The 13,535-nt window shown below is 38.6% G+C and overlaps 1 protein-coding gene across 4 annotated transcripts in view; it reads left to right on the forward strand.

Moving 5' to 3' along the window:
• FAM117B (family with sequence similarity 117 member B) overlaps positions 1–13,535 on the forward strand; it is an 84,955-nt gene that overhangs the window by 46,660 nt on the left and 24,760 nt on the right. For all 4 annotated transcript variants that reach the window (XM_038585425.1, XM_038585422.1, XM_038585424.1 and 1 more), the window contains exons 3-4: positions 7,874–7,966; positions 8,943–9,056. In XM_038585425.1, coding sequence (XP_038441353.1) covers positions 7,874–7,966; positions 8,943–9,056 — 207 coding nt within the window. The remainder of the gene's footprint in view (positions 1–7,873; positions 7,967–8,942; positions 9,057–13,535) is intronic.

A 13,535-nucleotide genomic window follows, 5' to 3' on the forward strand; every position in this document is an offset into this window, starting at 1 on the left:
GGTATCTTATGCTTTTGGGTGCAATTGTAAATGGGATTGACTCCTTAATTTCTCTTTCTTCAGTCTCATTGTTAGTGTATAGAAATGCCACTGATTTCTGGGCATTGATTTTGTATCCTGCCATGCTACCAAATTGCTGTATGAGTTCTAGCAATCTTGGCGTGGAGGCTTTTGGGTTTTCTACGTAGAGTATCATGTCATCGGCGAAGAGGGAGAGTTTGACTTCTTTGCCAATTTGAATGCCTTTAATGTCTTTTTGTTGTCTGATTGCTGAGGCTAGGACTTCCAGTACTATGTTGAATAGCAGTGGTGAGAGTGGACATCCCTGTCTTGTTCCTGATCTTAGGGGAAAGGCTCCCAGTGCTTCCCCATTGAGAATGATATTTTCTGTGGGCTTTTCGTAGATGGCTTTTAAGATGTTGAGGAATGTTCCCTCTATCCCTACACTCTGAAGAGTTTTGATCAGGAATGGATGCTGTATTTTGTCAAATGCTTTCTCTGCATCTAATGAGAGGATCATATGGTTCTTGGTTTTTCTCTTGCTGATATGATGAATCACATTGATTGTTTTACAAGTGTTGAACCAGCCTTGAGTCCCAGGGATAAATCCTACTTGGTCATGGTGAATAATTTTCTTAATGTACTGTTGGATCCGATTGGCTATATCTTGTTGAGAATTTTTGCATCCATGTTCATCAGGGATATTGGTCTGTAATTCTCCTTTTTGGTGGGGTCTTTGGTTTTGGAATTAAGGTGATGCTGGCTTCATAGAATGAATTTGGAAGTACTCCATCTCTTTCTATCTTTCCAAACAGCTTTAGTAGAATAGGTATGGTTTCTTCTTTAAACGTTTGATAGAATTCCCCTGGGAAGCCATCTGGCCCTGGACTTTTGTGTCTTGGGAGGTTTTTATGACTGCTTCAATTTCCTCCCTGGTTATTGGCCTGTTCAGGTTTTCTATTTCTTCCTGTTCCAGTTTTGGTAGTTTGTGGCTTTCCAGGAATGCGTCCATTTCTTCTAGATTGCCTAATTTATTGGCATATAGCTGTTCATAATATGTTTTTAAAATCGTTTGTATTTCCTTGGTGTTGGTAGTGATCTCTCCTTTCTCTTTCATGATTGTATTAATTTAAGTCTTCTCTCTCTTCTTTTTAATAAGGCTGGCTAATGGTTTATCTATCTTATTAATTCAAAGAACCAACTCCTGGTTCTGCTGATCTGTTCCACAGTTCTTCTGGTCTCGATTTCGTTGAGTTCTGCTCGAATCTTTATTAACTCTCTTCTTCTGCTGGGTGTAGGATCTATTTGCTGTTTTTTCTCTAGCTCCTTTATGTGTAAGGTTAGCTTTTGTATTTGAGTTCTTTCCAGTTTCTGAATGGATGCTTGCATTGCGATGTATTTCCCCCTTAGGACTGCTTTTGCAGCATCCCAAAGATTTTGAACGGTTGTATCTTCATTCTCATTAGTTTCCATGAATCTTTTTAATTCTTCCTTAATTTCCTGGTTGACCCTTTCATCTTTTAGCAGGATGGTCCTTAACCTCCACGTGTTTGAGGTCCTTCCAAACTTCTTGTTGTGATTTAGTTCTAATTTCAAGGCGTTATGGTCTGAGAATATGCAGGGAATGATCCCAATCTTTTGGTATCGGTTCAGACCCGATTTGTGACCCAGTATGTAGTCTATTCTGGAGAAAGTTCCATGTGCACTTGAGAAGAATGTGTATTCAGTGGAGTTTGGATGTAAAGTTCTGTAGATATCTCTGAAATCCATCTGGTCCAGTGTATCATTTAAAGCTCTCGTTTCTTTGGAGATGTTGTGCTTAGAAGACCTATCGAGGGTAGAAAGAGCTAGATTGAAGTCACCAAGTATAAGTGTATTATTATCTAAGTATTTCTTCACTTTGGTTATTAATTGATATATTTGTCAGCTCCCACATTTGGGGCATATATATTGAGGATTGTTAAGTCCTCTTGTTGCATAGATCCTTTAAGTATGATATAGTGTCCTTCTTCATCTCTCACTACAGTCTTCGGGGTAAATTTTAGTTTATCTGATATAAGGATGGCTACTCCTGCTTTCTTTTGAGGACCATTCGAATGGTAAATGGTTCTCCAACCTTTTATTTTCAGGCTGTAGGTGTCCTTCTGTCTAAAATGAGTCTCTTGTAGACAGCAAGTAGATGGGTCCTGCTTTTTTATCCAATCTGAAACCCTGCGCCTTTTGATGGGGTCATTAAGCCTGTTCACGTTCAGAGTTACTATTGACAGATATGAGTTTAGTGTCATCATGATATCTATTCAGTCCTTGTTTTTGTGGATTGTTCCACTGAACTTCTTCTTAAAGGGGAATTTTAAGAGTCCCCTTAAAATTTCTTGCAGAGCTGGTTTGGAGGTCACATATTCTTTCAGTTCCTGCCTGTCTTGGAAGCTCTTTATCTCTCCTTCCATTTTGAATGAGAGCCTTGCTGGATAAAGTATTCTTGGTTGCATGTTCTTCTCATTTAGGACCCTGAATATATCCTGCCAGCCCTTTCTGGCCTGCCAGGTCTCTGTGGAGAGGTCTGCTGTTACCCTAATACTCCTCCCCATAAAAGTCAGGGATTTCCTGTCTCTTGCTGCTTTAAGGATCTTCTCTTTATCTTTGGAATTTGCAAGCTTCACTATTAAGTGTCGAGGTTTTGAACGGTTTTTATTGATTTTGGGGGGGGGGGGGGATCTCTCTATTTCCTGGATCTGAATGCCTGTTTCCCTTCCCAGATTAGGAAAGTTTTCAGCTAGGATTTGTTCAAATACATATTCTGGTCCTCTGTCCCTTTCGGCGCCCTCGGGAACCCCAATTAAACGTAGGTTTTTCTTCCTCAGGCTGTCGTTTATTTCCCTTAATCTATCTTCATGGTCTTTTAATTGTTTGTCTCTTTTTTCCTCAGTTTCCCTCTTTGCCATCAACTTATCTTCTACGTCACTCACTCATTCTTCCACCTTGTTAACCCTCGTCGTTAGAACTTCTAGTTTGGATTGCATCTCATTCAATTGATTTTTAATTTCTGCCTCATTAGCTCTAAATTCTGCAGTCATGAAGTCTCTTGAGTCCTTTATGCTTTTTTCTAGAGCCACCAGTAGCTGTATAATAATGCTTCTGAATTGGCTTTCTGACATTGAATTGTAATCCAGATTTTGTAACTCTGTGGGAGAGAGGACTGTTTCTGATTCTTTCTTTTGAGGTGAGGTTTTCCTTCTAGTCATTTTGCTCAGTGCAAAGTGGCCAAAAGCAAGTTGTATTGGGAAAAGGAGAAAAAGAGAGGAGAGAAAGAAGGAAAGAAAAGAGAAAAAGCAAAACAGAAAGGAAGAAAAAAAAAAAAGAAGAAAAAGAGAAAGAAAAAGAAAGAAAGAAAAAAAGGGTGGGGGAAGGAAACAAATCAAAAAGCAAAAAAAAAGAAAAAAAGAAAAAAAAAAAGAAAAAACACACGGGGGAGTATCTTCTGCTTCTGTATACTTTAAGTCCCTTGACTTCCCCTGGAACTTGTCCGTCTAGCTGGTATTCTGGGGGAGGGGCCTGTTGTGCTGATTTTCAGGTGTTAGCACTTGGGGGAGCTGCTCTGCCCCCTGCCTGGTGCAGGGCTCAGTGGGGGTTGTTTACCCCGTGAGGCCCCAGGAGGAACAACCCCAGTGGCGGGGCCAGCTCTAGAGCCCTGGAGTCAGCTCCCACAGTAACTCCAGAGCTCTCTGTCTGCAGGGCCTGGAGGCTCCGGGGCGGGGCCGCTATCTGCTCAGCTCGGGGCAGGAGCGTCCTTGCTGTCCTGGGCCCTCCCAGCCTCTGCCTATCCCGGGGGAGGCGGGATCCTGGGCTGTGTCCCGGCGCCCTGTGCCCTGTGCCCTGCGCTGTTGGATTCGCGCTCCCGGCCTTGCAGCCCCCTCCACAGAGCCTCCGCCCAAGCCCCTCCGAGCTGCTCCCGGCCACGCAGCCCCCTCCGCGGAGCCTCTTCCTCCGCCCGAGCCCGCCCGCCGAGCTGCTCCCGCCCCGCAGCCCCCTCCGCGGAGCCGCCCCCGAGCCCCCCGAGCTGCTCCGGGTCCCGCCGTGCGCGCTGCAGCCCTTAGGGAGCTCGGCGCACTCTCCTGGGCACGCAGTTGCTCTGTTACTGTCCCGGGGAGCCCGAGGGCATCCCCGCCCTCCTGGGGTCCTGCTCCACCTCCCTGTGAGCCCCTTTCCACCCGGGAAGGTTGGTGCAGCTCCTGCGTCTCCGGGACGGGGCTCTCCTGTCCTGGGGACACTCGCCCCGGCCTCAGCCCGGCTCCTCGCGGGCCCCTCCCCCTTGGAGGCCTTTTGTTTCTTTATTTTTTCCCCGTCTTCCTACCTTGATAGAAGCGCGAACTCTTCTCACTGTAGCATTCCAGCTGTTCTCTCTTTAAATCTCAGGCCAAATTCGTAGATTTTCAGGATGATTTGAAGGTTATTTTGGTAATTTGGTGGGGACAGGTGATTTGGGGACCCTACTCTTCCGCCATCTTGCCCTTCCTCCTAGAAAAAACTTTTTGAGAGTAAGGACTGCTTTTTCCTTAACCCCAGTACCTAGTGCAGTGCCTGACACATTAATAGAGATGCTTGATAGTTTTCTAGTATAGAGTGCAAGACTGAACAAAATTAAAATATACTTGATTAAAACTCAATTTTACTTTTTTTAAAAAAGATTTTATTTATTTATTCATGAGAGAGACACACACACAGAGGCAGAGACACAGGCAGGAGGAGACGCAGGCTGCATGCAGGGAGCCTGACGTGGGACTCGATGCCAGGACTCCAGGATCACACCCTGGGCCAAAGGCAGGCGCTAAACCACTGAGCCACCCAGGTATCCCCCAATTATACTTTTTTATTAACATCTAAGGGTGTCTTATAATAAAGCACAGCTTCTTAGTAGAACAAAGAAAGCAATTATCTTTTGAGTTAGGAATTTAAGTAAAGTTAGTGACTTTTTAAAGTATTTTTTCCTGTTTGAACATCTTATAACTGAAGTTAGTAAAGCTTGTCAATTGCTCTTCATGCTTGCTTTTATTTTTCTTGCTTAGTACTCTTGTCCTTATTATCTTAATTTATTCTTAACAAACCTATAGGAAACTTTTATATCCCTTTGATTTTCATTGAGTTAATTTTATACTTAATATATTTAGATTTCCCTAATTTAAAAATCTTTTTATTTAGAAAAAGTCTCATATATGGAAAAATTGCAAGAGGCATGCCTGGGTGGGTTAGTCAGTGGATCATCTGTCTTTGGCACAGGTCATGATCCCGGGATCCTGGGATCAAGCCCCATGTTGGGCGTCTGATCAGCGGAGAGCCTGCTTCTCTATCTCCCTTTGCCTGCCACTCCCCCTGCTTGTGTGTGCATGCTCTCTCCCCCACCCCGTCAAATAAAATATATTAAAAAAAGAAAAATTGCAAGAATAGATTAAACACCAGTAAACTCTTCACCTATATTCACCAGTAAACATTTTTATATATTTTTATTTTTTGGTGTAGATATAATTGCTTTTATTACTATTTGCTAATTGTTAGTAAGTTGCAGACATTCTAACCCTTTTCAGATACTTCAACATGTCTATGAACAAGGACTTAAAAACAATTACCAAGGATAATTACCAAATCTTTCAAGTTTCCTCAGTAATGTTCTCTGTGGTAATTTGTTCTGCAAGCCAGGATCCAGTCAAGAAACAGACATGGCATTTAGATGTTATGTTTCTTTAGTGTCCTTTAATCTGAAACAATTCCTTAGCCTTTTATATTTTTCCTTTTTTTCCTAACTTTGATATTGTTTAAGAGAGCAAGCTGGTATTTTTATTGAATATTCTTGAGACTGTCTTTTCACAATTAAATTCAAGTTATTACATTTTTGGCAAGAATACCATATATATGTTGTGTACATATTCTTCCACAACCTCCTTTTTCCTTAAGGACATTACTTATCCATATAGAAAGATTCTCCCTTTAAAGTCCTCTCCCCATCCCCATATATAAGGAGGTATTATTTTGAATAGGCTACATGTTTATCCTTATGGTGCAGCATCTAAGAGGTACAGAGTATATACAGTTAAGGAAGGATCTTCTTCCCATGAGGCAACCACTGTTATATTTCTTCTGTTATAGGGAGCCTTGAGTTTTTAACAATATCTCATAGAGATTATTATGAATTTCCTTATTTTTTATAGCCAAATAAGTATTCTGTTGAAAAGACACATCATTACTTTATTTAACAAATCCTCTATTTATATTGTCTAATCTTTTACTTGTAAAAAATGGTGCTACTGGGAATAATATGCTATCTCATTTTGTGCATAAAGATATGTATTTTGTACATTTGCATGATAAATTACAAAAGAAGGGTGAATGGAACAGTATGCATTTATAACTTCAACATAAGTTGTTTAGTCCCCTTCCATAAAGTCTGTACTAATTTACACTTCCACCAGCAGTGTTAGAGGGAGTATGATATCAAATCACACAATCTCAGTGAACTTTTAACTTGGATTTCTCTTATGGGTGAGATTGAGCATATTTTCATGTACTAAGAACTCATTTTATTTTTTCAGATGCAATGTCTTTAAAGTCTGGATTTTGTATAACCACTAAGTATTAAAAAAAAAAAAACTAAGTATTTATCATTTTTGAGGCTATACTTTGCAGATATGTAAAGCAAGCCTAGATATAGTATAGAAGTGAAGACTGTGGGCAGCCCCAGCGGCGCAGCAGTTTAGCGCCGCCTGCAGCCCGAGGCGTGATCCTGGGGACCTGGGATCAAGTCCCATGTCGGGCTCTCTGTGTGTAGCCTGCTTCTCCCTTTGCCTGTGTCTCTGCCTGTCTCTATATATGTCTCTCATGCATAAGTAAATAAAATCTAAAAAAAAAAAAAAAAAAAAAAAGTGAAGACTGAACTCCAGAGTCTTAGGTTTATATCTTGGCTTTGCCACTTCTTAGCTGTGAAACAATAAGCAACTTATCAAGCTTCCTTACCTGTAAAAATTGTAGAGCTTCACATATATTTTCAATCAGATAATACAGTGAAGACCTTTCACTGTACTTTCATAAAGCAAAGTTGCTTAGCACATAATAAGATCACAGGAATGTTAGCTGTTATTAGTATGTGTTTGCTCAATAAATGCTATGCCTATAATTATGTAAAAATAATAACCAAGCATTCATTAATAATAGAAATAAAGGAAATAGGCTAAAATAAAGTAACTGGTGCTGGAAGAATTTTGGGTCATTGTGTTATTTTAAATATTCTAGTACTTAATTTTCTTTGATAGGAATGTATTGTATAATAGAAAAGTATACTTTTTAGAAATGAAACTTTTTCAATTTTATTGAGATAAAATTGACATATACAGCACTGTAAAAGTTTTTGTACAGCATGTCTGGGAATACATTATGAAATGATTACCACAGTGAGTTTAGTTAACATCCATTATCTCATATAGTTAAAAAAAATTTAAAAAAAAATTTTTTTTCTTGTCATGAGAACTTTTAGGATCTACTCTTTTAGCAGTTTTCAAATGTACCATACAGCAGTATTAAGTATGGTCATCATATTATACATCTCCAGTACTTGTTATCTTATAACTAGAAGTTTGTACCTTTAGACTACTTTCATCCAATTCCCCCTCCAGTGCCTCACCAGTGCCTGCCTCTGATAACCACAAATCTGATCTCTTTTTCTCTGAGTTTTTTAGACTCTACATGTGATCATACGGTATTTTTCTTTATCTGCCTGACTTGTGTGATTGAGCATGATGTCCTCACGATGCATCCATCTTGTTGCAAATGTAGTATACATTTATTGTTAAATGGTTAACATATCCTTTCCGTCTTTTTCCCATTATAGACAGAGAGTGCATGGGCCGAAGAATACTCTGAAAAGAAGAAAGGGTCTCACAAACGTTCAGCGTCATGGGGCAGTACAGATCAACTTAAGGAGGTCAGGAAAATGGTTCCAAGGAAGGGGGTGTTGAAGTTTGATACCTTTCTTGGCTAGTTCCTTAAATCCTTCTTGGGCAGCAAGGATTTGTCAGTTTCCATTTTTTTGTGTTGGTTTTGTTTTTATCTTTTTGATTTGTTTACTTGAGAAATAATGGAAAATAGTTATTACATTGATTGGGTAAAGATTTGAATATGAGAAATGTACACATTACTTACCAGATTTATATGTCTTTTTCCTGTCTTTTTGTTTTATTAAATAAGAGTCCATGCCTGTTAACATAACCTGAGCGTGAGATGTGTAAAATTGTGATAATGTAACAAATTCACATTTATTACTTCTGCATATAATGGTAGTGTTTCTGAGATTCAGTAACACAATATAACCAAATTGATTATGGCCCTATGCTGATTACCCTTTTCTGTGCCTATAATTAGGACATTTGTACTTTTACATGTAACCTAGAAATAAAGATTTACTGAAGGAATACTATAGGATATTGATTGAAAGTGTTTCTTATGTAAAGATTGTGTCTGAATGCATTACATGGCTTGAATTGATGTCTAAATACTGTTTAATTTTTGGAGCTTTTGAAAGTTAGGTTTTTAAAGAAATCTAAGATGTGATTCATTTTTAGACAATGAGAATAAAGTTCATTATTTTTAAATTCTTTGTGAAAGCTATAATGTAATTTATTCTAAGTGTTGAAAACTTCATTGATTTAGTACTTGAGAAGCTTAAAGGCTCTTAACAGTGTTGGAACGTAATTTTGTTTCTCCCTAAAAGGAAGATACATATGTATACACATATGTATGTGTATATATGTAAATTTTGTTCAATAAATAATTTTGTGATAGGATTTTAGAAGTCAAAAGATTTATTAAGGCTAAATTGTACTGGTTTTATTTTTCCAGCAAGGATATGTTTTATGTACCTTGGAAAACTCTGATGCGCTTTTATTTTTTCCCCTTTGCAGATTGCAAAATTACGCCAGCAGTTACAAAGAAGTAAACACAGCAGTCGACATCATCGAGATAAAGAAAGACAATCCCCATTCCATGGCAACCATGCAGCTATTAACCAGTGTCAGGTAGGAGCACAAATACCACAAAATCCAAACAAGGGATTTGTTGTTTTCGGGTGATATGCTATTTTATAGGTAACTATTCAAGACAGAGATGTCCAAAAGCATTTTTGAAGCCATGATTACATACTGAATCAGCCTTAAAACACAAAACAAAACAAAAAACGCAGAATACTAAGTTGACAAATGATACTTTCCTTTAGTAATCTGTGATTTGACTTTTGGAAGGCATAGCTAATTACATATTTTTATTTACCATATTTTTGTCTTTATTGATTCAATATATTGAGACCGAATAATAGAGAGATCAGCATTGGCTGTAGAATCAGACCCTGGATGAGCAATCTGTTCTTTCTAAGTCTCAATTTCCTCATCTGAAGATTGAGAATAATAATGATACGTCTAATAAAATATTTTAATGGGGGAAAACCTTTAACTGCTTTGATTCCTTTATTAGAACCCTATGAACTGCTCTTGATGGCTCACCCAGGGAACATTTCTCTTTAACTGATTTGCAATTGAATGGGGTCTCTTGGCAAAAGAGCAAAAAAAATTTGCCAACCCTTTCTATAGGTTGATAGCTTCTGATAACCGACTATGTCTGGATTTTTCCAAGAGAAAGTGTAAGTAGAGGTATATTTTTTTTCAAATTAAATTTGCCCTTAAATATTGATATATGGGTCAAATTTGATTTCATAAATTTATGGTTTGGTTATAGTTTCTAATAGCTTTTGTCCATTTATAAGGAATTTTAATTATAAAATGTGAATACACACTAAATACATTTAAAAACCTAAACAAACTAGATTTACATTTGGAGAAATAGAAAATGAAAAGTGACAAAAAATGAAAAATTTGAATAGACTAATAACTGTCAAAACTGGAATACTAATTAAAAACCAAACTCCTAGGGGCTCCTTGGTGGCTCAGTCATTTAAGCATCTGCCTTAAAAAAAAAAAAAAAAAAAAAAAAAAAAGCATCTGCCTTTGGCTCAGATCATGATCTCAGGGTCCTGGAATCAAGCCCTGCATTGGGCTCTCTGCTCAGTGAGGAGTCTGCTTCTCCCTCTGCCTCTGCCCCTGCTTGTGCTCTGTCACTCGCTCTCTGTCAAATAAATAAAATCTTAAAAAAATTTTTTTTAACCCTCCCAAAACCCAAATTCCTTCACTTTCAAAAGATTCAGATGGCAGTATAGGTGAATTTGCCAACCTTATACTCCCTCTAATTTATCCATTAATAATTTGTATGTACTTCTAAGAGACAAGGCCACTTTGTATCTCCCAACTCCTTTTTATTACCAAGTAGAATACAAATTAGATTTAACTTTATTGAATTAAGTGACTTAATTCAATAAAGTTTAGGAGTTTTTAGGAGTTAATAAGTTTTAGGAGTTAATAAGTTTCTGAAGTGAGTTTTTCTTTAAGATTTTGTTTATTTACTCATGAGAGACACACAGAGAGAGGTAGAGACATAGGCAGAGGGAGAAGCAGGCTCCCTATGGGAATCCTGATGCAGGACTCAATTCCATGACCCCGGGATCATGCCCTGAGCTGAAGGCAGATGCTCAACCACTGAGCCACCCAGGTGTCCCTGAAGTGATTTTTTTTTTTTAAGTTGTGTTAAAATCAGCAATTAAAGTAGTAAAATTATCCAAAATTTTCCTTTTTTCCCCTTCTTATAAGTTGAATTTGCTTAATAACATTATTGGAGTTTGCATAAAATTCATGTTTCTTTTTTTTAAGTTTTATTTTTTTTAAGATTTTATTTATTTATTCATGAGATACATACACAGAGAGAGAGAGAGAGAGAGGCAGAGACACAGGCAGAGGGAGAAGCAGGCTCCATGCAGGGAACCCGACGTGGGACTGATCCTGGATCTCCAGGATTAGGCCTTGGGCTGAAGGCAGCGCTAAACCTCTGAGCCACCAGGGCTGCCCAAAATTCATGTTTAAAACATACCTCCCAGAGAAGGTAAGGGCTAGAAAATAGAGTAACTTAAAAAATCAATTTATGTAACTTGAGTTTGTATACTTGACACACCAAACATCTTGAATACTTGACTTGTTTTTTGAGTGCTAATAGCCAACCAAAGATCAAGCACATGTTCATCATGAAAGCTATGACAGTGGTATTCATGTTGAATTGAAACTTTCAGGACAACCCGGGTGGCTCAGCGGTTTAGTGCCGCCTTCGGTCCAGGGCCTGATCCTGGAGACCCAGGATTGAGTCCCATGTTGGGCTCCCTGCATTGGAGCCCACTTCTCATTCTGCCTGTGTCTCTGCCTCTCTCTCTCTGTGTCTCTCATGAATAAATAAATTTTAAAAAATTTCAGACCATGGAATGTGAAAATATTATTAAGTTATGGGTATGTCTTTGTTTTAGTTCATTCTTTCTCTAGTGGAGAAAACTACCACTTTGAGATTTGTGTATTTTTTGAGGTCATTCCTCTATTCATGGAACATTTATTAAATATCTGCCATATGGTTCATACTATAGTACTCATTAGGGGATGCAGCGATAAGTATTGGGGCTTGCCCCTCACCAAGTCTCAGCTAGATATAAGTAAACAGTCATTGCACAGTGTAATGAATGTGTTGATAGTGTTTGGGAGAATTTACACTGTTACAGAAGGAGTATTTTCCTTGAAGCTCTGGAGCCATCTATAGAGGCTTGTCAGAGAAAGTAGTGTTTAAGTGGATCCCTGAAAGCTGATTTAGCCAGTCTTCTAGAGGTGGAAGATAACGTAGGAGTTATAGTAAGAAATTAGGCTAGAGAGTTAAATAGCAGCCAAATCTAAATGTCTTCCTGTCTTAGTTGTTAAGAAGTTAGGACTTTGTCCTAGAGGCACCAGAGAACTATTTTTTTAAATGCAGGGGATTGATGCTAGTAGTGGTCATTATGAGTCCAGACTAGAGAATGAGTTTGGAAGAGGACAAGATTAGAGGCAGGAAAACCATTTAAGAAGAGGGTTTATAATCGAAGTAAATGATGGTGGCCTAAAATAGATAGTATGTGCTTACAATATGGCAAACACTCTACTCAGCTTTTGTATGTATTATTAACACTTAATCATTTTTGAGGTGGGGGTTGTTACTGTCCTCACAGACAAGGAAATTAAGGCCAAGAGAATTTAGGAACCTTGTTCTAGGTCATATGAAACAAAGCTAGTATTCTAACCCAGGCATTTTGACTTCAGAGTCTGAGTCTTTAAAATCTATATTAGCTGATGATTGATGAGAAGGGAATGATGGAGGGATGCCTAGGTGGCTCAGTGGTTAAGCATCTGCCTTTGGCTCAGGGTATGGTATGATCCTGGAGTCCTAGAATTGAGTCCCACATCAGGCTTCCTGCATGGAGCCTGCTTCTTCCTCTGCTGTGTCTCTGCCTCTCTCTCCCTGTCTCATATGAATAAATAAAATCTTAAAAAAAAAAAAAAAAAGAGAAAGGAATGTTGGAGAGGTAGGAGTAAAAGGGTAATGCCAATTCTTGCCTTTAAAACATGAGTTAAGGGCAGTTCGGGTGGCTCAGCGGTTTAGTGCCGACTTCAGCCCAGGGCATGATCCTGGAGACCTGGGATTGAGTCCCATGTCAGCCTCCCTGCATGGAGCCTGCTTCTCCCTCTGCCTGTGTATCTGCCTCTCTCTCTCTCTCTCTCTCTCTCTCTCTCTCTCTCTCTCTCTGTCTCTCATGAATAAATAAAACATTTTAAAAAATAAAAAAATAAAACATGAGTTAAAAAATGCATCCACCTACTTCATACCATGTACAAAAATGGCTTAAAATGGATCAAAGACCTAAATGTAAGAGCTAATACTGAAATCTCTTAAATGGAAGCATAGGCATAAATGTGGAGTTGGATTAGGCAATGGTTTGTTAGGCATGACACCAAAAGTACAAGGAAAAAGTAGATAAATTGGATTTTATCAAAATTAAAACCTTGTGCTTCAAAGGACTCTACCAAAAAAGTGAAAATATAACCAACAAAGTAGGTATTTGCAAATCATATTATTTGATAAAACATGTATTTAGGGATGCCTGAGTGGCTCAGTGGTTGACTGTCTGCCTTCGACTCAGAGTGTGATCCTGACTCAGAGTGTGATCCCAGAAGCCGGGATTGAGTCCCACATCAGGCTTTCAGCAGGGAGCGTGCTTCTCTCTGCCTTTCTCTCTCTCTGTCTCTCATGAATAAATAAATAAATCTTTAAAAAAAACCAACAACACCTGTATTTAGAATATATAAAGAATTCTTATGGCTCAGTAATAAAAAGATAACCCAATTTTAAAACGGGCAAAGGATCTAAATAGTTCTCTGAAGAAGATATACAGCTAGCCAACTAAGCACGTAAATAGATCTCCACTGTCATTCCCTGTTCAATAGGGAAATGCAATTAAGAATTTTAGTGAGATAATACTTTATACTTTATACTAGGATGGCTAAAATTAAAAAGACTGCTAAGTGTTAGAGAGGATGTGGAGACATTAG

The sequence above is a fragment of the Canis lupus genome, chromosome 37 (assembly GCF_011100685.1).
Source record: "Canis lupus familiaris isolate Mischka breed German Shepherd chromosome 37, alternate assembly UU_Cfam_GSD_1.0, whole genome shotgun sequence".
NCBI classification, from domain to species: Eukaryota; Metazoa; Chordata; class Mammalia; order Carnivora; family Canidae; genus Canis; species Canis lupus.